This window comes from Plectropomus leopardus, chromosome 12, assembly GCF_008729295.1.
Source record: "Plectropomus leopardus isolate mb chromosome 12, YSFRI_Pleo_2.0, whole genome shotgun sequence".
In the NCBI taxonomy this organism is placed as follows: Eukaryota; Metazoa; Chordata; class Actinopteri; order Perciformes; family Serranidae; genus Plectropomus; species Plectropomus leopardus.
This window is the reverse complement of record NC_056474.1, coordinates 7,155,782-7,179,841: the sequence shown is the minus strand read 5'-3', so window position 1 is coordinate 7,179,841 and position 24,060 is coordinate 7,155,782. Positions and strand designations below refer to the sequence as shown.

Below are 24,060 nucleotides of genomic sequence, written 5' to 3'. Positions count from 1 at the left end.
TTCAGTCCTGCAGATACACCTGGCGCTAACGGTTGTTGCTAACAGTTAAGTGAGTCGGTGCTCATGACCCTCAAATAACAGCGTCTAAGAGAAAAGTTTGGCCACCAAAAACAAAAAGAGACCGGAGAAAGGGCGACAGCATGTCACCTTGTTCTTCACAGAGAAAGGTGGGTCACTGTGAGTGGTGGAATTAACCTGTTCGGCCATATTGAAATAAGCTAAATTTGCTCCACGAAGTGTTAGCCTAAATTGCTATACGGAAGCGGATTAGGGCCGTTTATGGATGGAGAAAATAATTTTGAGCAAATCGAGATTAAAGTCGAAATGACGAGAATAAAGTTTAAATTTCGAGAATAAAGTCGAAATTTCGAGATTACAGTCGAAATGTCGAGAATAAAGTCGTAATATAATTTCGAGGTTAAAGTCGAAAGGAGAGCGGAGAGCCACGCCGACCTCTGTTTACTTGCCCCGGGAGGGCTGCTCGTTGCCGGGGTGCTACTACCGGTGCTCCCGGGATGAATTTCCAACGTTTTCTCCCCTCCTCCTCGCCACCACCAGCCAGCACAGAGTGGTGGGAGGTGAGACCCCCAGGGCGTGGTGGGATCGAGGCGGGGGTGCCGGAGGCCCAGCTCGGGGTGATCTGGCCCGGCTGGGAGGGTACGCAGGGCGGGCAGGGGTCCCTCAATGCAGTCGCGGCTAAAGTGCGGGAGTAACTTTGACTCTCTTGATGTAGCCACGGCTGGCTCTGGGGGTTAGACGAGACCCCCAGGGTGGGCTGGGATCGAGGCGGGTGTCCCGGAGGCCAGGCCGGGGTCAGGGTGAGCCTGACTCTGCGATTCTGCAGAGTCATGCTGAATAGCCTGGTGGTGAGGAGGAGGGGAAAACGATGGAAATTCATCCCGGGGAGCCTCGGTAGTAGCACCCGGCCACGAGCAGCCCTCCCCGGGCAAGTACACAGAGGTCGGTGCGGCTCCCCGGAGCTTCCCCCTGGGAGACAGGAGAGGGGCACCTCCCCGCCGCCATCACCCCGGCCACGAGCAGCCCTCGCCGGGCAAGTACACAGAGGTCGGCGCGGCTCTCCGCTCTCCTTTCGACTTTATTCTCGTAATTTCGACTTTAATCTCGAAATTATATTACGAATTTTATTCTCGACATTTCGACTTTTTTTTCTCGAAATTTCGACTTTAATCCCGTTATTTCGACTTTTTTTTTCTCGAAATTTCAACTTTATTCTCGTCATTTCGACTTTAATCTCGATTTGCCCAAAATTATTTTCACCATCATAAATGGCCCTAATCCGTTTCCGTAAAATACGCTCTCATTTTTAGTAAGATATTCATGCTAAATCAGTTTTCCCTGTTGCTGCCTGGTATCCGGCCAAACTACAGATGCAGCTCCTCAGCAGCCCTGTCTCCCCACAGCCGCCCTACCGATGAACCAGGTGAGCAAATCACACGTCAGCTGACAGTAACGGAAAGTTTGGTTATGAAAGAATCAAACTTCTACCAGTGCTGAAAGAAGTACTCATGTTTTACTCAAAAGTAGAAATACCACAGTAAAAAAAGTACTCCATTACAAGAAAAATCCTGAATTCATTATGTTATTCAAATAAAAGTCCAGAAGTATTTAAACTATAAAAAGTAACAAGTAGTCATTATATTGAATAGAAAAAATATTTATATGCAGTGGTGGTTCTAGCATATTTGGTGCCCCTGGCAAGGCATCCCAATAACATATGTTTACTTATATGTTGTTATACTGTTTGGTTTTTTTTTTTAATTTTAAATTGATTTTATTATTATTATTATTATTCTTTTGTGCCAGGAAAACAAAAAGCCTACACTGTCAAAAAATAACTAACTAAAATAACTTAACATTATATAGCCCTTAATTACACCATCTTTGAAACAACTATAAGAAACAACCTTTGAAAAAAATAACTGCTTTAAAAGACCATTTTCTTTAGGCCTATGTAATATATATCATAATTCCCTCTCTCTAATATCTATTTTATATTATACTGAAAAACAACAAATTTCTCTGACAAACAACTTAATTCATTCAAGTTTCTCATCTAAAACTACATTTTTTTACACTGAACACATCATGAGAACCTTGTAATTATATATATATATATATATGAACATTGAGTATATGTGTTAAATATGTGGAGTACAGTACAGTACAGTATTGCAAAGGTAAAGTTATCTAAAGCTTTGAATGGGTTGATTGGGTCCCAGGCTTGTGTTGTGATATCTTTTTATGGGGCCCAAAATCCCTCACAGACCTGTAGGCAGGTACAAGAACATTTTAAGTGGGTTTTTTTTAAGTACAGTAGTTGTCACCAATCATAATTTTTCCTATCACAACATATTTTATTTTATTACAACAGTGTTTTTGTTGCTATAATCTCAGTATTCTGAGATTATAGCAGCCTTCACTTAAGGGTGCACACAGGAGGATTTATAGTTTTTGATAGTTACATTAATAAATAATACTTGTTAACAATGGCATTACAGTGTGATATAAGTTATTTATTAAAAGTTTGTATTCTGCAAATAAGTAGTCACCAGGAAGCCCAAAGAGAATAATTGTTACTGTTTATACTCAAAAACATGCCACTATAAAAAAAAAATCCAGTAAGGTAGAATAATTCACAAATGAATAAAGAATACTGAGACAAGCTGCTGTTGTCAAGAAGACACCAAAAGCTGCACTAATGTTTGAATAAGTTTATTGCATTGACTTTGCATGAGGCAAACGGTGAGAGGTACTTCAGAAGCACCACACATCTCAGTCTGTTTACTGGTTCATGGCGCTGCAGTACTCTACGTCCTGGTTAGTGGTGAGCAGCTTGTCCACTCTGACTCCGATGGAGGACAGGGTGCTGTGCAGCTCCTCCAGGGTCTCCTCGGGCAGGGTGGGCTGCCTGCTCATGATCCAGGCAAACTCCACGTGCAGCACACCGAGGTCGGTGCAGCTGTAGACCAGAGAGTAGTTGTCGTAGTCGGTGGACAGCACCCAGTAAGGAGCAGGGGGAGAGTCTGGAGGTGTAGAGAGGACAGGCAAGTGAAAAGGTTTTTTAAAAGTTTTTTCAAAAGACTCAACTTCAAGTGCTGGAATTGTAAAATGTCCAAGGTTTGTAATAAATTCAGGAGTCCTTACTCTCAAAGAAGGAGACCTGCAGCTTGGCAGGCTCAGCTGGGTCTTTAGACCATGCAGAGCCACTGATGCTGCTAATGGTCCCATCAGCACTGAAAAAAACAGTACAAAATATTATTATGAACATTTACATAAACAACCAGTGGTGGAAGAAGTACTCATAATATAACTCGATACAAGTAAAAGTTCTACATTCAAGATATTACTATAGTAAAATACTTATTAGGTAGAATGATCCCTTTCAAAGAGTTATATAATTATACATTATGTATTTGGAATGTTATTATTGATGCCCATTTTATTTTAAACCATTACCAAACCAAAACATATCAAGAACACATTTACAAAGTCTTTTACAGACATAAAAACATAAAAATACACAGTGCAATACGTTGCTGTATGTTAAATCGTTAAATTTTTTTCAAATCATATTTAACATATTTTTAAATACGGAGTGCAATTACAAAAACTGAATAAGCTCAAGAAATAGAAACCAAGATAAAAGATGTTGAATAAAAATTTAAGAATAATCAAACGTATAAAAGCATAAAACAAAAAGAAAAACTGTAATTAAAAGCATTTTATGAAAGTTAGAGTTAGTAATTTTATTGCCAGAAATGTAACTATTACAGGAGGCGCAAAACTTTTTCATTTTTTTTTTTTAATTAAATTTAATATAAATTTTTTTTTAACTTATCCAGTAAAATACTAATTGGTAAATTGCTGGGAGGAATGTATTATAGTAATAATAATAATAATAATAATAATAATAATAATAATGATAAATCTGTTATTTAAAAAAAATATATTATTTTTATATGGCACATATCAAGAAAGAATTTACAAAGTGCCTCACAGACATAAAAACATAAAAATAAGCAAGTTAAAATAGACCTCCTGTATGTTTAATTGTTGCTCCGAAAAGCAAGTTTTAGAAGTCAGAGTACTTTTAATAATAAAATGTATTTAGATGTAGGCGAGTACTCACAGCAGCTCCTTGTTGAGGACACCAACGACTCCGGGGCTCTTCAGGCTGTAGGTGGCAGTGCAGCACTCGCCCTTCTGGAAGGTGTGAGGCAGTCTCTGGATGTCGTACCACTTACCAAGGTACTGCAGAGGAAACACAAGGAATAAGTTGTTGTTGATGAAGAGCTGCAGAATCTTGAGGCATTAAGTGCAATCTTTATGTACTGGGAGAAATGGTCGCCCCAGAAGGCCTAATTTGTAAACTTCTGTAATTTAGATGAAAGAAAGTGAAACACATGCTGCCTGGTTTCTCTACAGAATATATAAAGGTTTAGTGCTCACCCTGGCGGCATCAAAGTTTGCCTGAACGGCAGGTTTGGGGCATCTTCCCGGACTGATGACCTGAGCATTGACCGCCAGAGCGGACAGCAGAGTGAGGGAAATCACCTGGATGGCGTTCATCTTTTCTCCACAACCTGAACAAAAAAAATGTAAATACATTAGAAAAATTGATGCAGGTGAAAAAAGAAGAACATCACACGTGACTTTCTTACCTGTGTTACTGGGTAGAAGTGATGTTCGGAGTTTTGATGGGGTTTTTATAGATCAGTGACCGTGTTTTTCAGCGCCCTCCCTCATATTTACATGTGAGGGTATTTTGAGAAGATTTTGTGAGAATAGGCACCTGTTCACATTTTGTGTTTAAAGAGGCCCCTGACAGATGAAGAGGTGATTGACGATTGGTGTAAATGTTAGATAACTGTTGTGCTGCTGACGCTAACAGCCTCCTGGAAATTAAGCAAATAGTAGTAGTTTTTGGATGGTGATGTTAATCAGTCCATTTCTTTGCTCAAGATTAAAATGTCTCAACAACTGACTCATGGATTAACATCAAAATTTATACGAGTATTAGTTTTTACCCAGAAAATGAATCCTGCTGACTCTTCTGTAGATGGATTATAATACAATTTAGTGATTTATCTTTAATTTCATTTTGGAATAGCACATTTTGTGGGGCAATTATTAAGAAATTAAAAAAATATATTTAAAATATATTTTTCCTCTTACCTCTAGTGTTATTTATCAGTCTGGAGTATTTTGGTGTGAGTTATCGAGTGTTGGAGATATCAGTCGAACAGATGTCTGCCTCCTCTCCAATATAATGGAACTAGATGGCGCTCGGCTTGTGGTGCTAAAAGTGCCACCAGTGTCTCTTTCCAGAAATCATTACCTGGTTACTCAAAATAATACACACCTCTTGCGTAAGCAGTTTCATGTAGGAACTATTTTCCTTTCTACTAAAGTACACCTTTACTGTATTGCAGCACAGGGGGAAGTGTGCACGGACGAGGGGCTCGTGTTCGAGCGAGATGTAAGCGTCAAACGGCATCCTCCTCGAGTGTGTTGTAACGTAGATGCACGCTTCCTTCTGTGCAGCAATACAGTTGATGAGTGTAGTTTGGTAGAAATAAAATAGTTCCTACATGAAACTGCTCACAAATTTTTGTCAGTGTTGCTAACTCAACCCTTTCGCAAGATTTAGTAACTTTTCAGACACTCTCAGCTGCTTTAGTCATAAGAGGTGACTGGTGATAAATTTAGCAACTTATTCAGAGCATCAGAGAATAAAAGAAAAATATGTTGAAATCAGTTTTTTGATTTTGTATTGTAAAAACATTATGTTTATCTTGGTTGGGTTTGGGAACAAAACCCAACAAAAAAAACATTTTTTTCACAAAAAAGTTCTTACGCTTGCATGAGGTAGTATTTCAGGTGATTTGAAAAAGCCATATTTCACGAAACTGCAGCGGAAAAATATCCTTCGGCATTCATAGGTCACATGATGCTAGGGCTATGTGCTTGTTGGTAGGAACGATCTCCCTCGGGCATAAATACAGCAGCTGCTACAAGAGGTGTTACAGCATCGCATAAGTCTTCAAAAGTTGAGTGGATCATCAAGAAGTTTTGAATCCACAATTCCTCTGTGAAATCGTGGACTATCACCTCCCAGAAATCCCTCATATGTGGTCGCTCCGACATATAAGGGGCTTGCCTTCCTGTTATCTCTTACCTAACACGCCATCTTCGCTTGTGCGGTGGCTGCGGAAGAAATAAACCCGCTAATGTTTTGAACATGTACCGCCATGCGTCTTGGAATGTTAATGTGAGAGAAGTCGCATAACATCACTCAATGGAAACACAGTTATTTCTTAATTGTATTTTATCAACATTTCGAGAATATTGCTAAAGCACAAATCTGTAATGAAAACCTGCCTTCTATAGCTCTCCACGCTTGGCGCACGCTTCAGGAGAAGTTTCAGGTCCACAGCCTCAACACTAGATGGCATTAAATCCTGAATTGAACATTTATGTTAATTGCTGTTGTTGTTTACTTTTTTACACTATAATCTATAATGAATAGTGGTTTTTACTTGGAACAGTGTATTTTACAGAGCAGTATTGCTACTTTTACTGAAGTTAAATGTATGAGTACTTCCTTCACCACTGCATAAAAGACTTTCACTGTGTCAGTGGGTAGTTCCTGAATGTAGTACAACTAGGATCTTAAGGCTTTGCCAGTTATTTCAGGGATTCCTTATCCCGAAGAATCCTACTACCCAGGATCTCACGGTAATCAAGGCCTAAACAAGCTTTCCACTGAGTGTAAAAGACGTAATGCTTCACCTCTGAGGGATTTACAGCTTTGTCATTCTATGGGGAAGAAGACAGGAAATGCAGGAGATCCGGACACCAGATTGTTTCTGTAATCAGAAGATGGACGGTTGTTTGCTCTGAGTCAGTGAATTTATAGCCGAGCCTGTTTCTGGAGGTTAAACCTGCTCTGATCCGTTCGCCTCACTGTGACTCTATAATGCTGGGTGCACACAAGACGAACAGAAATCCGTTATAAAAAGCTTACACCTAGGAGATTCCTAAATTAGCGGTTTAGATGTCCTAAAGCTCTGCTCACTTAATTCCTAAGTCCTTTAGTAGTCTCTTTTCAGGAAAAATGATCAACCTGCTTGTATCCTGCAGAAAAAAACAAAGGAAATGTCTTCTTTTAGAGGTGTTTAGTGAATGTAATAAAACTCAGTGAAGTAAGTGGGCTTGTTAACAAAACAGGGATGTAGCTGCAACTCAGTATAAATTAAATAGACCAAAAGAGAAAACATTTACAAGAATACTTCACCCACAACATGATTATTTGTATAACAATTACCCACTCTGTGTTATTTTCAATGCAGGAAGAAACTGTGTTTTTCTCGTATGCCCTGACAGTGAATGAAGAATCCAAAAAATTGAGAAACTTCTTGATGAATGGGAATGAAATCTGTTTAACAACAGCAAAACTTTTGACTATCAAAACATTCATTTACAAACTCTTACACAAAGTGAGACCCAACTTCAAAACCAGACTCCACTGACAAAAACAGTAATTTGACTTTACTTTTGTGTGACTTTGCTGAATCCAAACCAAGCATTTTAAACACCAAATTCACACAATAATATAAACTAAAGAAGTATTTCACTGCTGTAAGGGTGGCCTTTTAATGAAACTAGGATATCTTCTGCAGTAGAAAGAAGCAAATTCTTTTGAAACTGGTGCTACATAACCAGAGAAAATGCAGAAAAAGGGATTTGCTTTTGCTCACCAGCCCAAAAAAAAACGCTCCTGCTGGTGGATCAAATAATGCAAACTGATATGTGACACAATGGTTATTTTGTATAACAGTTAAATGGTAAGCTAAAACATGTTTCTAAAAACATTTGAGGCAAGAAATATGCAACTTAATAAGATAGTCTTGGTTTATATTTGACAAGCACCCTTTGCTCTCTGTTTTTTTTTTTTTTCTTTGGCCTCCATTGAATGCACAAGCAGAGTTCAAATGCACAGCGAGCCCTGATGAGTTACTTATATGCAGTGTTAGAAATATTTAGTATAAATGTGGTTTTAGAGGAAATGCATGTGTTTGGAAATACTGACCATACGAGTTTTAGAATATACTTCATGAGCTGTGTGATAGTTTGTAAACAGATGCTTTAATATAGTTTTGCTGTTGTGAAACATGGACCCCATTTACTACGATTAATCCTAATTTTTCTCCATTTTTTGATTTTTAGTTCACCAGGGATGCATATGAGAAAAACAACGTTTTCTTCACATATTCAACGTAACACAGGGTGAGTAACTCATCTACTAATTATCATTTTGTGGGTGACCTATTACTTTAAGAGGTTCACTAACTATTAAAACAAATGCTAGAATGAATGGGACTATAAAAGACTGTTGGTGCTCAGAAACAGCGTCCCTCCAACAAACCAAACACACACATCCAGCCGCAGCAGGTCTCAGTGAGAGGTCACAGCCAAATGACACAGCTTATTAAAGCTAATGGTCGGGCCACTTCTATGGTGTGCAGAATGACATCTCTCCATAATTATGCTATAGCAGCGTGAGGCCACACCAGGTCCCCCTGCTGCCTGCAGAGAACCACATCAACATACCTGGACGACTGCAGAGAGGTGAAACCTTCCACACTGACACATTATAATGTGTCTGTGTATCTGTGCTGCAGCACGCTGAGGGTAAAAGCCTGATTTTGGGGTAATGTGTAATGTAATGCACCCTAATGGTGTGTTAAAGTGATTTCCTGGCACACAGTAGACCTCCTTCAATACCAAATGAGCGTCATTTGAATGTCACAGAGCACCAAAGCTTTGTTGACGACCAGGTGCAGCTCTTCATGTTGTGCTGCAGAATAATTAGCTGTATGGCGCTCGTCACCGGGACATAATTTGGGGAAACATGACAGTGACTTCAGTGTCCTCCAGTCCTTAGTGCAGCATGTTTTTGTATGAGGTGGCAGATCAAAGGGAAGATGAAAATAAAGTAAATGCCTTTTATCAGATTTGTAAAACACAAATTGGCCACAAAAAAATGAATTCAATAGAAAAATGTCCAAAAACTTTTTCGACTGGTCATTCGAGGCTCCGAAACAGAGTAAAATCCCATAGACCCCCATGTTAAAATGCCCAGCTTTACAGCAGAAGTTTTTAATCTGGTACAAAAACGGTTTTGGTTTCTGCAGCTAATTTCAACATTAATGACGACTCTGCCTGAAGTTGCACATAAATAAGTGCGCTTGTGTGACAGGCTGTCTGAGAGTCATTGCTACAGTCTGTGAGTCCGAGCCGCCTCTCGCTCCTCCACAGCCCCAAGATGCCTTCTTGTGTCAGTCACTGACACTGAAATCACTGAACAAATGTTGAAACATTGGCATATTGGCTTGATTTTTTTCAAGAGTACAAGTAGATTACCCGAAAATTAGATAAGTAATGAATAATTAAAATAAAATAAAATACAGAAGAGTACATTACAAAAAAAACAAAGAAACAAAAAAAAGAAAATATCATAAAAATCATTTAAAATTTATAAAATTTAGAAAAATTATATTAAGTATTATGACAATTTATTAGTATATAGCTCTTTGGACGCTTTTAATTAGCTTTTTTTAAAAAAACAATTTTCCAAATCTACTAATTTCTAGCAATTTTGTAATTTCTTGCCAAATCGCTCTTTGCCTTTTTTCCTGTGTTTTTTTAAAAAAAATAAATAAATTGAACCAATTTGCTTGGAGTTAAAAGTTTTAAATGCTTGGGGAAAGGTGTCCGAATGCAACGCAAGAAGAGTGATATTGACCCAGGTTTCAAACGGTTAAACAACTTGGGAATGAGAACGGGCTGTCAAAACAGCAATCCACTAACCAGTGGGTGACGTCACGGTGGCTATGTCCATTATTTTTTAAGTCCGTGTTCGTGGCACACTTTTTAAATAACAGTTTTTGATCTGTGGGATTGGGGGAAGGTATCAAGTATTTTGAAGACAGAAGGTTCAAGTCCAAGTCAAGTCAGTCATTGGTGTTGAAGTCCACATTGAGTTGCAATGATTTTTTTTTTTCAATGAAGTCTAAAGTCATCAAATTTATGACTTGAGTACACACCTCTGCAAACTACAGCCTAAACACCTCTGCAAACTACAGTTTATGAAGGAGGGATTTATTGCAGGACTATTGAATTAGACTGCATTAGCTTTAGCTAATTGTGTACCTAATAAACTGGCAGCTGAGTGTTTATGTGCATGTATATGATAAACAACAAGGGTTCACTGACCTTTGTGTTGACTCAACTCTCCAAGAGCTCTGTACTGACCTGCAGGCTGTTCAAGGAGACAGAAACACCACACTGCCCCCCATCCTTCATATCATGTCTGCTTTTTAGCACAATTACCATCAGCCCCCCGACTGCGCACACCTTTCTGCCAGCCTGGCATTAAGAAAAACATCATTCAATGAAGTGCAGGCCCATGCAGTAAGCGGTTGGTGAGCACAAACTGTCAGATTAAGAGGTCTGAGAGGATCATCCGGCCAACATTTAGTCGGATTTCTAGCAAATTACCATCAAGCATGTTTGGGTCGACCCTTTGGCACCCTGGGGAGCACAATACCTCTGACACCCCAACTAGACAAGTGAGGAAAAACAAAAACAAGACTGATCTGTTGGATTTTTTTAAAGTCTACAAGCAGCATCGTGGAGCTTCTCAGCAGGTGGCCATAGAGCTGCTAAGGAGGGGTTGGACATTTTGCCACTGGAAAAGGAAGCTAAGCATTTAGGTGTCTTAACTATGGTCTAAAGTGCTAACAAGGGATTAGTGAGGTAAACGTTGAAAGAGGTTTAGCGCTCCATGCTTAGGACCAGTGCTGCTTCAGTAATTACACATCAGTTGCAAGGTGCGGTGAGCAGTTGGATGGAGATCATAGTGATGTCAGGACAGGGAGGGCTTACCGCAGGAGATAAGGCCATCTAATGGAGATGAAATGAATCGGTATTTAAAGGTCTTTTTTAGTTAAGGCAGTTAGCTGGCAGTGCTCAGACCAGTTGGCTGGTTAGCGGGAGGCCGTTTAGTTGGAAAGAGGGACAGTGAAGAGAGAGGCAGTCAGTCAGCTTTTCAGAGGCTTTTTATTTGCTTTTTTTTTACCTGAATTGGGACAAAACCAGTTCCAAGCTCTGCTCATTGGTGTGAACTTGAAGGTAAGTCCATTAAAACTTCCTCTTTTAATATTCCAACTATCCTCTTGCACTTCTCAATATGTGACTGATTTGTTTAGGTTTTATTTTAGTTGCTTTAAATCACATTTACTGCGTTTCTTCCAGTGTATAATATGTCTCTGAAGCAAAAATAAAACCATTACCAAGTTTAAAATCCATCCACAGGAAGGAATATTTGCATCACAATGCTGTAAAACTTTCAAATGGTAAATCTTGTCATGCATAATGTGCGCAGTAAACTGTATAAAAGGCTACTGATCCCTCAGTAAGTGATTAATCTAAAGGCAAATGCGATTAGAGAAACAACCTTGAAATCTGTTTAATTAACCTAATAATTAGCCCAGATTCTGTAAATAGTGCTTATTGAAATGAAAATAATGCTAAAATACCTGATGAACTAATCTTTGGTTCTTATCAAACTGCAATGATTTTACATTAAAATGCTTACTTACATATACATATTGATTTATATGTAGTTTTAGCCTTTTCAGTTATCTTTTTTTATCATATGAGCTTATGACACCATAAATTATTCTTAAATCAATACCTGCAGCATGCCACTTACAACTCATAAAGTCTAATCTGCTTCTTGTAACTGACAGAATATGACACGGTTTAGCATGTTTTGTGAGGGCGGATTAGGAGGGACTAGACAATACTTCTGTCTTGTCTGATATGACCTCCTCGGGGCTCCATCTAAGTCGTCAGCAATTTTTCCCTTTAATTCATTCTTGTAATGAGATTAACCAGGCAACAGCAAATCCAAGGAGTCCAATCCCTGGATTTGGCAGCTGCGTTGTGGCCTCTGTTTGTGGAGGAAATATGAGACAAGTTTTTTTTACCTGTAAATGATAGTTTTGCTCACAAAATGCAAACTTTAATGTGAGATTCTGTAAGAAGTTTTAGGTCAGGTTTAAAGATGTTGTACACATTAAGTCTCTGGCTAAAACTTCACTTAAAAGACTTAAAGCGAAAGCTAATCAAAGTGTTAGCTGTGACTAAACAGGCCTTAATGCAGGGAACTTGCATTTCCGGGGGCCACTGACAGGAGACCAAGGGTCAGTTTCTAGGAATTATGGAAAATCAAAACTTATCCTGAAACTCTGGGGCCTGTGGATTAACAAGCTCTATTTTGATACTCTTATATGCAATACGGCACCATATTTATTTCCAACGTATAAAAACAAAATTCCCTGAGTTAATCAATTTATTTTTATTGTGAATCAAAAGATTTTGGTGGTCCACCTGGCACACTATTAGTGATACTCAACTTTCAGCCTGCAGGTGGCCGGAAGTTGAGTTGAGTTTTTCCATTTCTTATTTGATATAAAGAAGGTATAAATACTGTGAAAGAATCAAAACACTGCTAAGCAGGAGCAAAAAAACAAAAAAAGTTGTTTTTCATAAATACTTGTTACTGATGCTGATATTTATAAGATCATTAAAGACGTATTGAATTATCTGGATTAAAAACAAATACTGTGTCTGCTGCACAAGGAAAACTATTTTTTAACCCATGTTGCAATTCTATTTCTTAATCCAAACAAAGATAGTAGACGGATCTTTTTACACAATTTGAAACGATTCAAAATTACCAGCAAACCTCTCATACTTTAAGGTATTAAGTCTTTAGCTAATCTTTCATTTATGTTAATGTGTTTATATCTATACAGGAGTTTTATTATAAGTGGGCTATGTGTTGTGTTGAATGTTGTCCTGTTGGACTATGAGCTCATGAAGGCAGGTTTCAACAACAACATTTGTTGTTTTACAAATATAACTGTTCGGGTCCAAGGACAGAGGAAGGTTGTATGTTGTAAAGCCATGTGAGGCAAATTGTGATTTATGATATTAGGCTACATGGATAAAACTGACTGAATTGAATGTTTCACATTTCCATACAAAATAATAATGATATGTTAATATTTTGCTTGAGTTTTACAAAAAACATTTTATATACAGTTTTGTAACTGCAACCCAATTGAGGGGAAAAAATGGCATTGTATGTTCCTACAAACAACAGAGATGTTACACTTGCGTGTTATTATGGAGCAGATATGTTGAAAACTTTACACCTTGACAACACTAAGGTTAAGGCACAAAACCCAGGTGGTTATGATAAGGAAAAGGTCATGTTTTGGATTAAAATACCTGGCTTGGGGGCGCAATCCAGGCTGGAAAAGCAGAAATGTCTTGGTAAAAAAAACAACCTTGTTTCATAGCACTATCACATCTGACAGGTCACCACAAAAGACCCACGTCTGGAGCTTTAAAAACTGCTGGAGAAACACTGTTTGCTATAAAACAGCCATATTTTGAGGTTAAAAAGCTGCTGGAAAAACACAGACAGGTCGCTACAAAACACTCAGGTTTGGTGCTTAAAAGCTGTTGGAAAAACACTGGTTTCTTCAAAACACCCACATTTGAAGCTTCAAAAACTGCTGGAGAAACACCGACTGGCAGCTACAATAAGCCCACATTTAAAACTTAAAAGTGAAAAAAAAAAAAAAACAAACACAGCAATGACTTGCTAAAACACAACCAGTTTCGGTGGTTGACGTCTTGCCTCGGCGACGCTCCATCCACCATTCCAGATGACAAAGTCAGCTCATTTATTACTTCACTTTAGGAACATTAATATGATATGTATTAAACATGTGAATGTAACATATAAAATTCCAACATTTACTTCTAGCAACTGGGTTAGTCAATCCCAGCTATATTGTTCAACAAACTGCATCTTTTTTCATCCAGATGGTTGGAGTCTTGGGAATTCTGGAAATATTTAGAAAGTGTTTTCAAAGATCAACGCATATTTATTTTTTTGAAAACTATCTTTGCAGCTGGCATGTAATGCTAATACATGGGAGGCACAGTCCGGTTTTAACACTCTTGTCCTAAATCAAAAGCCTGTTACAGTTTGTGGCTCTTTTTTTTCTTGTAGAGATTCAGGATCAAACCTCTGTATTTGTTTATTTGTTTACATTTTGATTATTCTACTTTATAAGAAGTATGTAAGCTTTTCAAAAAAAGTTGCATCATCTTGAAATAAGTTGTTTTTATCACACGTGAAAGTGTAAATCATTAATGCACAGTGGAGAGAACGTGCAGGCGATAATAGGTTACACAACGCCCTGCGGCTCAGAGCTTAGTGCCCACTCGGGATTTACAGACACATAAATGTTGAAATACATTTCTCCTCATTTGCTGATGCTAGCCGTTATGACATTGACAGAGAAGTAGGTGGAAGTAGGGTGCATGTGTTCGCACCACATAGCTCCACATAAACCGATTGCATCCCCAGATTTATCCCCAAGGTGTTTTTAGGACATCCTGGGAGCTAATGGAGGCTAATAGGCTTAGCACTTAGGGTGTATTGTCCGGGATGCTTACAGGCAAGGTTTGCTGAGGGTAAAACTCTAAACGTGCGGATTACCTCCAACACATCCCTTTAAAGTGCTGTATAGCCAGGACTTAGCTAATAGGATCCTGGGGGTAGCAGGGGCCTGGGAAGGTGGGGAGGGGGTTGGACAGGCCAGCGGGGCGGTCTCAGGCAGGTCAGCAGATGTAGCCAGCAGACTGTTGCAGGACTAATAGGCGGATTACAGCCCTCAGATTAGATGGGCTTCAGAGGGAACTTGAGGGACTGTGGATAATGCTTGAGGCCTCAGGGCAAATCTTATAGCAGCATTTCTCTGGGGGAGGGGGAAATATGGTATTCGGTTTGTACAACATTGCAAACATCAGTTATGATCAGTTAATATCACTTGAAGAGGTGGATTTGTGTGTGCAGATTCAGATTCATCCACCCAGGAGCATATTGCACTGGATTAGCAGAACTGGATTATTGTGCTGTCGTTTACAGTATCATATTTTGTAATGGGATTTCTGCAGAGTAGAAGGCTAATTGGAGGTGTTTAAGTCGATTGGGCTTGTTTACACAAGCTGCTGGCTCAGCCAAGAACAATGTGGCCATTTGGAGTGTGTGTGTATGTGTGTGTGTGTGTGTCCTTTTATTACTACACGTACGAGGACCAAATGTTGTTGCAAACTTGAAAAGATGAGAAAAATCGTCCAAACAAGGAGAATTTTTGCTGATGGTTTGCACGTTTTAAGGGTTAGTATTAAGGTTAGGATTTGGATTTAGTGTTAAATTTAAGTTTGGGATTAGGTGTATAGTGAGGGTTAGGGTTAAGGTTGGTTTTAAGATTAATGCTTAATGCCAGGATGGAGGTAAGAGGTAAAAGGAGGGACCAAAGGTTAGGGATTGAATTTCTGTGTGTGCATTGATACCATGTTGGCACTTTATTCTAGGCTCTGTTTTTTATATTTTTATTTAACTTATTTTTCAGTGATAACTTTTCAACCTGGACCTTATATTCCCATTTTTTTGTTTTTGTGTCTAAGTACCTAATGGAAACAACAACTTTTGAAAGCGAGAGGGCTGCAGCTGGCAGCGGTGAAACAGGCTGCTGTAAGCGCTGCAGGTGATTGTGCACCATCAATGTACATCTATGAAAAGTGCTTGTTTTTGCCTTCAACAGGCTCAGATTATTATTATAAGTGTCTGACAACATTATGGAAAGGATCTCTACAGAGATAAATAACTGTTAAAGAGTAAGATCCCTTTTGTTTACCCAGAAACAGCCCCAAAATCGCCATCGCCAAACCCACCAGACTCCATTCAGATAAACAGTAATTTTAGCATAATATGGAGCCAGCATATTTTCACAGTTTACTGGGTGAATTAAGGATTTATTTCATCCAAACCAGAGTTGGTAATTGTTGGGACAGTAGAAAGACAAGCCAAGATGGTTTTTGTGAATTTTAATTTGTTTTTGACAGCTTCTAATGAAATGTGTTGACAAAATAAGGGACAAAATAAATGTTTATTTTAATGAAAATAAAAAAAGATTGTACTCTTTAACAAGAAGGTCTGTCTCTGTAGAAACTTACTATATTGTTGTCAGACGCTTAGGATAACAATCTGAGCCTGTCAGTGACAAAAACAAGCACTTTTTATGACTTAACGGTGTTCAACTGCCTGCAGAGATTACATGGAATCATTAATATTCATGCACATAGTGCTTTATAATTCAGCAGCAGAAATAAACAGCAGATAATTAAAAAACAATCTAACTATACAAACATTCAATAAAACTTTAGAGAAAATCATAAAATAATAAAACAGACAGCTGCTAGTTATAAGCTATATTTAAAAGAGTGTCGTTTAAAACTCTCCAGTGAGCCAGCAGGTCTAATATTTAAAGACAGAGTGATCCATATTTTAGGGCCATTTTAGGTAAGAGAAGCATCTCCCAAAGGTTTCTGTAGTGACTTTGGGAATAGTTAAAAGAGCAACTGTTGAAGAGAACAGGGTCTGTGGTGATAAAAATGATCTGTGATATAAGAGGGACTTAGGCCATTTAGTGCCCTTAAAAACTAACCGAAGGACTTTACAATTAATTCAAAAGAATTTATTTTTTTTAAATGTTATTATTATTAGTCGTTTATACACAAAAACATGGAAAAATAGGATCCAGGTTGAAAAATACCAAAGTTGCCCTTTACATAAATAAAAAAACTAGGTAATTAAATCAATCTGGAACATGACACCTGCAACAACAAACCAGCCCACTAATGTCGTTAAGATTAGGTGTGATTGATAGAATACTTTTTTGCCTATGTTTTCTTGAATATGTGATGACATTGCCCACTGACAAATCTTGTTTTCAGTATTTTATTGAGATTACATCCTCTTCTGGAGTTCAGTGCCTCTTTAATGTAAATATTTGTCGCTCCCTGGTGGCAATAATAAGACATTACAACATGTATACATCCACCCAAGTTCAATTTTCTATGAAAATGTACTTCAAATTTACTATATATCATGCAATATTATGGTTACCAGGCTGTCAAAGTAGTTCTTTCAGTTTGTAGGAATGACCCTCTTTTTAATCTTACACAGTATTCAGGTGGAGGTCAAAGGTCGTGTGTGTCATGACCCCACGGGAGCAGCTCAGGAAGATGACAGCGATGGGAGAGCAGGGGGCTTTGGATGAGAAGCACTGGTACCGTCTGGTCAACGGCATGTCAGCCGGAGGTGAGAGATGAAAATACGCAGGAAATAACATTAAATATAAGAGGAGTCCAAGAAAAGTGATATTTTTTTATAAAATGTGTTTAAATTCATCGATTTTTTTTTTTATATTGACATTTGATCATTTTTTCACTATTTTTTTTATTAAAGATTTTTTTGGGGGGCATTTTTGTCTTTTTATTAGATAGGATAGATCAGTAGCATGATGGGGAGATAGTGGGGACGACATGCAGCAAAGGGCCTTGAGCGGGAGTCAAACCCGAGGCTGCTGCGGCAAAGGGTTCCTGCTTTATCCCCTCAGCCAATGTAGTAAAATTAAGTAAAAAGTAGAGATAGATAAAAATTAAATTAAAAAATAAATGCATGAGGAGGTGGTGGGGGGTTGTAATTACGTTTTATGAATCATAAACACGCACATTAATCCTAAAAAAATACATTTTATACACATGCACATGCTGTTCCTGACACTCTATTGTTCACATGCAAATCACTCATAAGTGAATTTCAGAAAAGCCTCTGGAGTTTTGTGTTGTCTGTGTGCTAAATATGTAGATGTCACATTTCCTTAAATCTATTACACAGAAAAAAGGAGAAAGAGGCTCGGACATATTATTCCCCCCTATTCTTCCAAATTCATAGTTTTTTAATTTACACATTTTCTGTCACCATCTAAATTTTCTAATCTGGAGCAGACTAAACCAGCTCTGTGATTCTGCCTGCCTTGTATTGATTTTAGTAAACTGTTACCTGCAGTCTCCAGTTTTCCCAGTCAGTGCACGTCTCAGGTTTTGTGGCTAAACTGGCTTCTGGCTGACCTGTGGTGCTTTCTCTTCTCTTGCAGAGCTCAGGCAGAGGCAAGAGCTGATAATGAGGAACCAGATGGCCATGGCTCCACAGATCCTCGCTCAGGGGCAGCAGAGGTTACAGGGGGTCCCAGCGCAGTTCGAACCTCGCTTCATGGAGAGGTCGGTACCCGAATTCACTCTGAAAACTGAAACTGTAGCTTTGAGGGGAACGCCTGAGAATTGTCGGTTACAGCCGCATAAATGAAGAGGACTGCTGGAGAGAAACATCTTTTTCTGTCTTTTCTGTTGAATTAAATGTTTCATTGAGGTCAAAATATGCCTCGGTTTCAATAAAATAGCAGTTATTAACTCTTTAATGTCCTCACTCAGAAAAATGTGTTGTTTTTTCTTTGCTTTTATTATGTCCTTGGAACAATCTCTTGTTTTGTTAATTTTTCACAGACCCCACAGCTTGTTTAATATAGGTCTCTACTCTACACAGTAAATTCGCTTCATCGTATTTGTAAAACAGAAAGAAAAAAATCTCAACTACAAGCCATGTACTATTATAATGCTTGTAATATGTTGGTATACTAAAACATATCATTATGATATCATTGAATTAGAAGTATTACAATAACTATTATTGTTTCCACGTATGTATTCTAGATTTTTACTGAAAGACTACTTTAAAACGTCAAAGAAACTGGGTAAAAACAAATGATACATATTAATTTCTCATCAAATATGTAATGGAATAATATTAAAAATAGGATATTAACAACAGTAAATATACATAAGTTGTTTTGATTTTAAATTGTAACTGTATTATTTGGATGGATAATGAATAACATTATATGTATCGTTTTACAGCGATGAATGATCAGAAGTGTTTTTATTACGTGGCAAATAGGTAATTTTTATAACATTAGCTTAGCTTCACTACCTTTATAAAAGGTCAAATCAACTGTTTGGTAGAGCATGTTTTTAGAAAATTATTTGTTTTTTGTATAAAGTTAAAAAAATTATCTGCCAAAAGATATGCCTACGTTTGAAAATCCTACCACACTGAGCCCTCGTGTTCGGACTGATTTTCTCGTTATTAACTTCCTTTAAGAGGCGAACTGAAAAGGCAGACCGTTTACAGACACAGAGATATCTGGTGGATTTTGTTTTAGCACAAAATATCTAAACTGAATGGTAAAGATGTCTCAATCAGGTTGAAAGTTCATGGAAAAATAAAAATAAATAAAATATAAAATAATCAAGTGAAAACCCTACATTAGTGTTATTTCCCCAAACTAAAATATGGTTATTTTGACTGATGTTAGACACAAAAGCTCACCTTAAAACATTAAAACAATTACAGACATGAGTTTATGTAAAGCTAGACTAGATTATAACAGTTTGCAGCCATAACATGTTTTATTTTGGGTGTGACATGAAAAAGAAACACAAATTGTCTGAGGTTTTCGGCAAAATGTCCAGTATTGTGTTGGTGTTGTATTGACCCAGTGGTTTCAAGTGCGCACATTTTTTCAGTAAGATATAGTGACTGAAAACGTGCTCCACCAAGCATTTAAAGGGTTAGATAATCTGATTATATGTCTATAAATGTTCAGCCCCTTGATTTCATGTCTAGATGACTGATTTTCCGTGTTTTCCCTCCTCAGAGAGCTGGTTCCCCCCTCGGAGATGGTAACTTCTGATGCCAGACAGATGCACATGGGACCTCACCTGGGTCCTCCTCTGCCTCCCCACGCTAACGTCCTGCCTGGCAGAGCTTTCCCTGGAGCCGGTGAGTTCAGCCTAAAGTACACTCAGCCTGTCTGCATCACCTTCAGGAATGTGAATGAGCATTAACAGCTCATCTGTCTTTTTCTCTTTCAGCCGGCTATGGCTTCTTGCCCTCGGAGCCCATGGAAACAGTTGCCCGGCGACAGGAGCTCATCCACAAGCAAAACATAGCCAGGTAATGCGTACAGAATATCATCATCATCTCACAGAAATATCCCACCCACACACAGATCTACATCACAGTTTGCTGAATAAAATGGAGACATTTCATGCATTGTCAGACTTTAACCCCCTGAGACCCACATACACATAATAGTGGTTTACGCCATCTGAAAGCTGGGAAACTGAAGATTAATTTGGGATGCATGTGCTACGTTTTCCAAGTCATGAATCTGTAATAAACTTTGTGTTTTGGTTATGCACCTACTAACCAAATCTAACTAACGACTCTATTGTTAACACAACAAAAACAAAAAACTGCTTTGAATCTTCCATCTCTGCCAACTTTAGGCTGTGAAAAAGAGCCCTACCCTCAACGACCCTGCCCCCATAAAAACCTACAACGCAGATAAACATAATAAATACCAGCATGTGGAAGTAAAATGACTTTTATGTAATTTTCAGTCTTAAATGTATAGCTAACGGTAAAAAAGAAAAAAAAAACTTCAAAATGAACAATAAAAACTTTCACCTTAGTGTCAAAACAAGGCTGTATTGTCACTGTTTGTTTTTGGGGTGTAGACGAGACTCTTGGTCCCACTGTGTCAGGATGTGCAGATTCTGCCCTTGTTAGTCAATGAAAGCAGTCTGACTTATCAGTGCAGTTTATCTGCTATAATTTTAATGATGAGATTAATGAATGATGATAAAAATGTCCCATTATCGACCGATAATTTATCAGACTGACATATATTATGCATCCCTAGTGATAATGAGGCTTCATCATCACTCAGAAATATGTCTGATGTTTGTGTCTTTGTGTTCAGAATGGAGATGAACGCCATCCTGCACCAGAAGGAGCTGGAGAACGCCCACCAGAAGGGGCTGATGGGAATCGATAACCCAATGTCGTACCCTTCCAACCCCATGGCGTTCAGAGGCCGCCAGCGTATGCCCGACGGCCACGACGTCTTTGTCCACCGTCCCACCCTCGACGAACTGCACTCAAACAGCATCCTCATGTCCGCCAGCCCTTACCCGCCAATCAGCACGCTGCACAGAGAGCGCGGACGCAGGGCCGGCAGGAGGCCGACCGCTCACAAGAGCGCAGAGAGCCACATGGCCCACCTGAAGGGCCAAACTGAAGATAAGAGTGTAGAGCAGAGCCCCGGGGCCATATCAGGGGAGGAGAAAGAGGTGGAGGTGAAGGGGGACATGGGGGAGGAGTGTCCCACCAGCAAGACGCATCATCAAGCAAAGATCGACACTGAACTCGCCGCCGGAGGCAGGAAGAACTACAAAGAGGGCGAGCCGGGCCTGCGTAAGGCCTGCGTGAACAGTCAAGACGGGCCAGATGTGGTCAACAACGGTGCAGCTGATAAAGACATGTCCAGCCAGTGTTCGGCTTTCCAGGAGAAGTTCATGTATCCCTCCGCTGCTGGCGGCATGCCTTACATGTTCCCAGTCCCCGGAAATGGTTTCCTTCCACCTGGTACGCTTCTGAAGATAAATGAAAACATAGAAAATTAACCTTTTGAAACCTGAGCAAACTGGTTTAATTAATTACTTTATTTATTTATTTATTCATTCATACAATTTAAGATTACAGGGACATTGTCCATTAATATATATTTCTGTTAACGTGCCAGTTTAGCCAGCTTTGCCCTTTTTAAACTGTAGTCCCTCGCAGGTGTGATAACAACTACAGAAAGATAACAAAGTACAATACAATACATTAAAACAGGAACAACATCACAGTACATAAGACAGAATACACTTAATATGAACACATCAAATGTGTGAAAAAAGGGGACAACCGTACATAAGACATATAAACAAGGCAGACTTTAGGTTGTAAATTAGTTACAGAGTATGGTCACACAGTTGATTGTCTTTTAGCATTGATTTATGGTTATTTTTAACTAAATGTTACGTGTCACAGTCCCTGAAAACTGTAGGCAGATTGCTCCATGCATGAGCTTCTCTCACTGAAATTTCAAAATCATGGGAAGAAGGCAATGAGCAATGTAACAAAAATTAGAATTACCTGAATATAAGCAAAGAAAAAAATACACATATACACACATATATGTGTAAAATATATAGTTTTCTCGACATTTCGTCCTAATTATTTCATTTTCTGACACAGATTTTCTGACACAGATTCAGGTCTTATTGGGTTAATTTAATGTGTCTATTACAACACTAACAAAGATATTTGTTACATTTTTTCTCCAGGTCCCCCCAATCTCTTTCTAAATGGCGATGATGTGTCTGAAGATATAAGGAAGTGGACCGTGAATGACGTTTACAACTTTATCAACAGTATTCCAACATGTTCAGAATACGCTCAGGTAGGTTCCTGCCATTTTCTCTAACTTTCTTCTTCTTTCTTCTTTCTGCTTTGTGTTTTTGTGCTAACATTATGCTATTCCACTCTGCAGACATTCAAGGACCACATGATTGACGGGGAGACGCTGCCCCTCCTGTCAGACGAGCATCTGCTGGACACAATGGGGCTCAAACTGGGACCAGCTCTTAAGATTCGCTCACAGGTAGGAAACAGAGACTCTGACTGAACATTCGAAGTCATGCGCAGGTGTAGATTATAAAAGGAGGGTCCTTTGTCAAAGCATGTAAGTAGCGGAGGACTTTTATTCTGACAAAATTAATGGCACTTACACCATAAACTCATGCAGAAAAGGCACAAATTAGAGTATACATATTACCAGAGTGCAGGAAATCAAGTGTTTGATTTGATGAGATAAACGACATGTTAGCGAATGTTCATCAGAGTTTGCACCGCTGCATGTAAACAGGAACATTTGTTCATTTTCATCAGCCATGTAAACATGTTGGTAGGTATATTGTATTTTAGGAATGAGGGCAAAAGCAGAAATATTGTGTGCACTTAAACGTAGTCAGTGGAGCAGCTTAATTTGAACTCAGCCATCATTCATTTTGCACCTGTGCCTTTCGTGGTGTGACGTTTCAAAATCTCTTCTGTGGAAAAACACCCGGGGAGGAACATTATACTGATTGCTCTGTTACACAGTTGTTGATAATTGTTCCTATCCTCTGCGGCACTTCCTGTCCTTTACAGGGGCATCACTTCTTTTAGAGACTGACACATGTTTTGAACACTAACATGTCTAATACTGTCTTTGTTCGTCCGCAGGTGTCCCGGCGCCTGGGCAACATGTTGTACATGATGAACCTGCCGCTCTCCACCTCCACCCTGCAGGCCACTCCAGAGAAGCCCACCGACCGCTCGTCAGAGATCGGCTCCCCTGTGAACTGCAACAGTGAGGAGATGATTGCAAGTCCAAGAGACCCCGATGTCCTCAAATCCACAGAGCACCTGCACGAGATGGAGAACAATTCCCCTCCATCTGCCAGTAGTGAGACAGCCTGACTTATCAGCACTGATAATGTGGACAGATGCAAATCTAACCAGGCTTGAACTGCAACAGTGATGGATCTTTACATTAAGATGATTTTTTTTACTATTTGCTACCTGGATGTTCAATGCACAAGTTCACATTAGGCCCAGGTGTGTCCTAATATTTGTATTTTACACATATATACATATATGTACATATATTTTTAACAACATTGGAGTGAAACTCATGGGAGTTACGAGAAAATAAGAAGGTCAAAAATAATGTTTCCTTTTTTTTCTTTTTTCTAACAGGCCTCTAAATGTCTGATCATAGCTTTAAACTTATTTTTTCAAGCTGCTTAAGTGTCATTTCTCCAGTATGCCATCATAAGGACGCATAATCACAATAGTTTTATATCTGAATGATGAAATATTGAAGTGAGATATTTGATACTTTTTTGTTGGATTGTAAATAAAGGGTTTTTCTACACAGAAAAGCTGCAGTGCCATCTTTCTGTCATGGTAATGAATAATTAAGTGAAGATCAAGAAATACATATTTTAAGAAAACACAAAGTTTTAAAAACTGGAAAAAAACAATTT

The 24,060-nt window shown here is 38.7% G+C and overlaps 2 protein-coding genes across 3 annotated transcripts; one reads left to right on the top strand and one right to left on the bottom strand.

Moving 5' to 3' along the window:
- The first annotated feature begins 72 nt into the window (after positions 1–72).
- samd7 (sterile alpha motif domain containing 7) lies at positions 73–23,728 on the top strand. 2 transcript variants are annotated; one of them, XM_042498312.1, is made up of 10 exons: positions 73–167; positions 8,251–8,310; positions 17,204–17,338; positions 18,177–18,300; positions 19,794–19,918; positions 20,011–20,092; positions 20,904–21,568; positions 22,315–22,430; positions 22,521–22,631; positions 23,255–23,728. In XM_042498312.1, the coding sequence occupies exons 3-10, from the start codon at positions 17,236–17,238 to the stop codon at positions 23,489–23,491; spliced, it is 1,563 nt and encodes a 520-aa protein (XP_042354246.1). In that variant the 5' UTR covers positions 73–167; positions 8,251–8,310; positions 17,204–17,235; the 3' UTR covers positions 23,492–23,728. The 2 variants fall into 2 exon arrangements, with proteins under 2 accessions (XP_042354246.1, XP_042354245.1); XM_042498311.1 differs by lacking the exon at positions 73–167 and adding an exon at positions 1,392–1,441.
- On the bottom strand, positions 2,803–10,459 carry LOC121951829 (apolipoprotein D-like). Its single transcript, XM_042498314.1, has 5 exons — positions 10,441–10,459; positions 4,471–4,604; positions 4,151–4,272; positions 3,166–3,254; positions 2,803–3,044 (listed from the first exon to the last, which is right to left on the bottom strand). The coding sequence occupies exons 1-5, from the start codon at positions 10,457–10,459 to the stop codon at positions 2,803–2,805; spliced, it is 606 nt and encodes a 201-aa protein (XP_042354248.1).
- Positions 23,729–24,060: the final 332 nt, after the last annotated feature.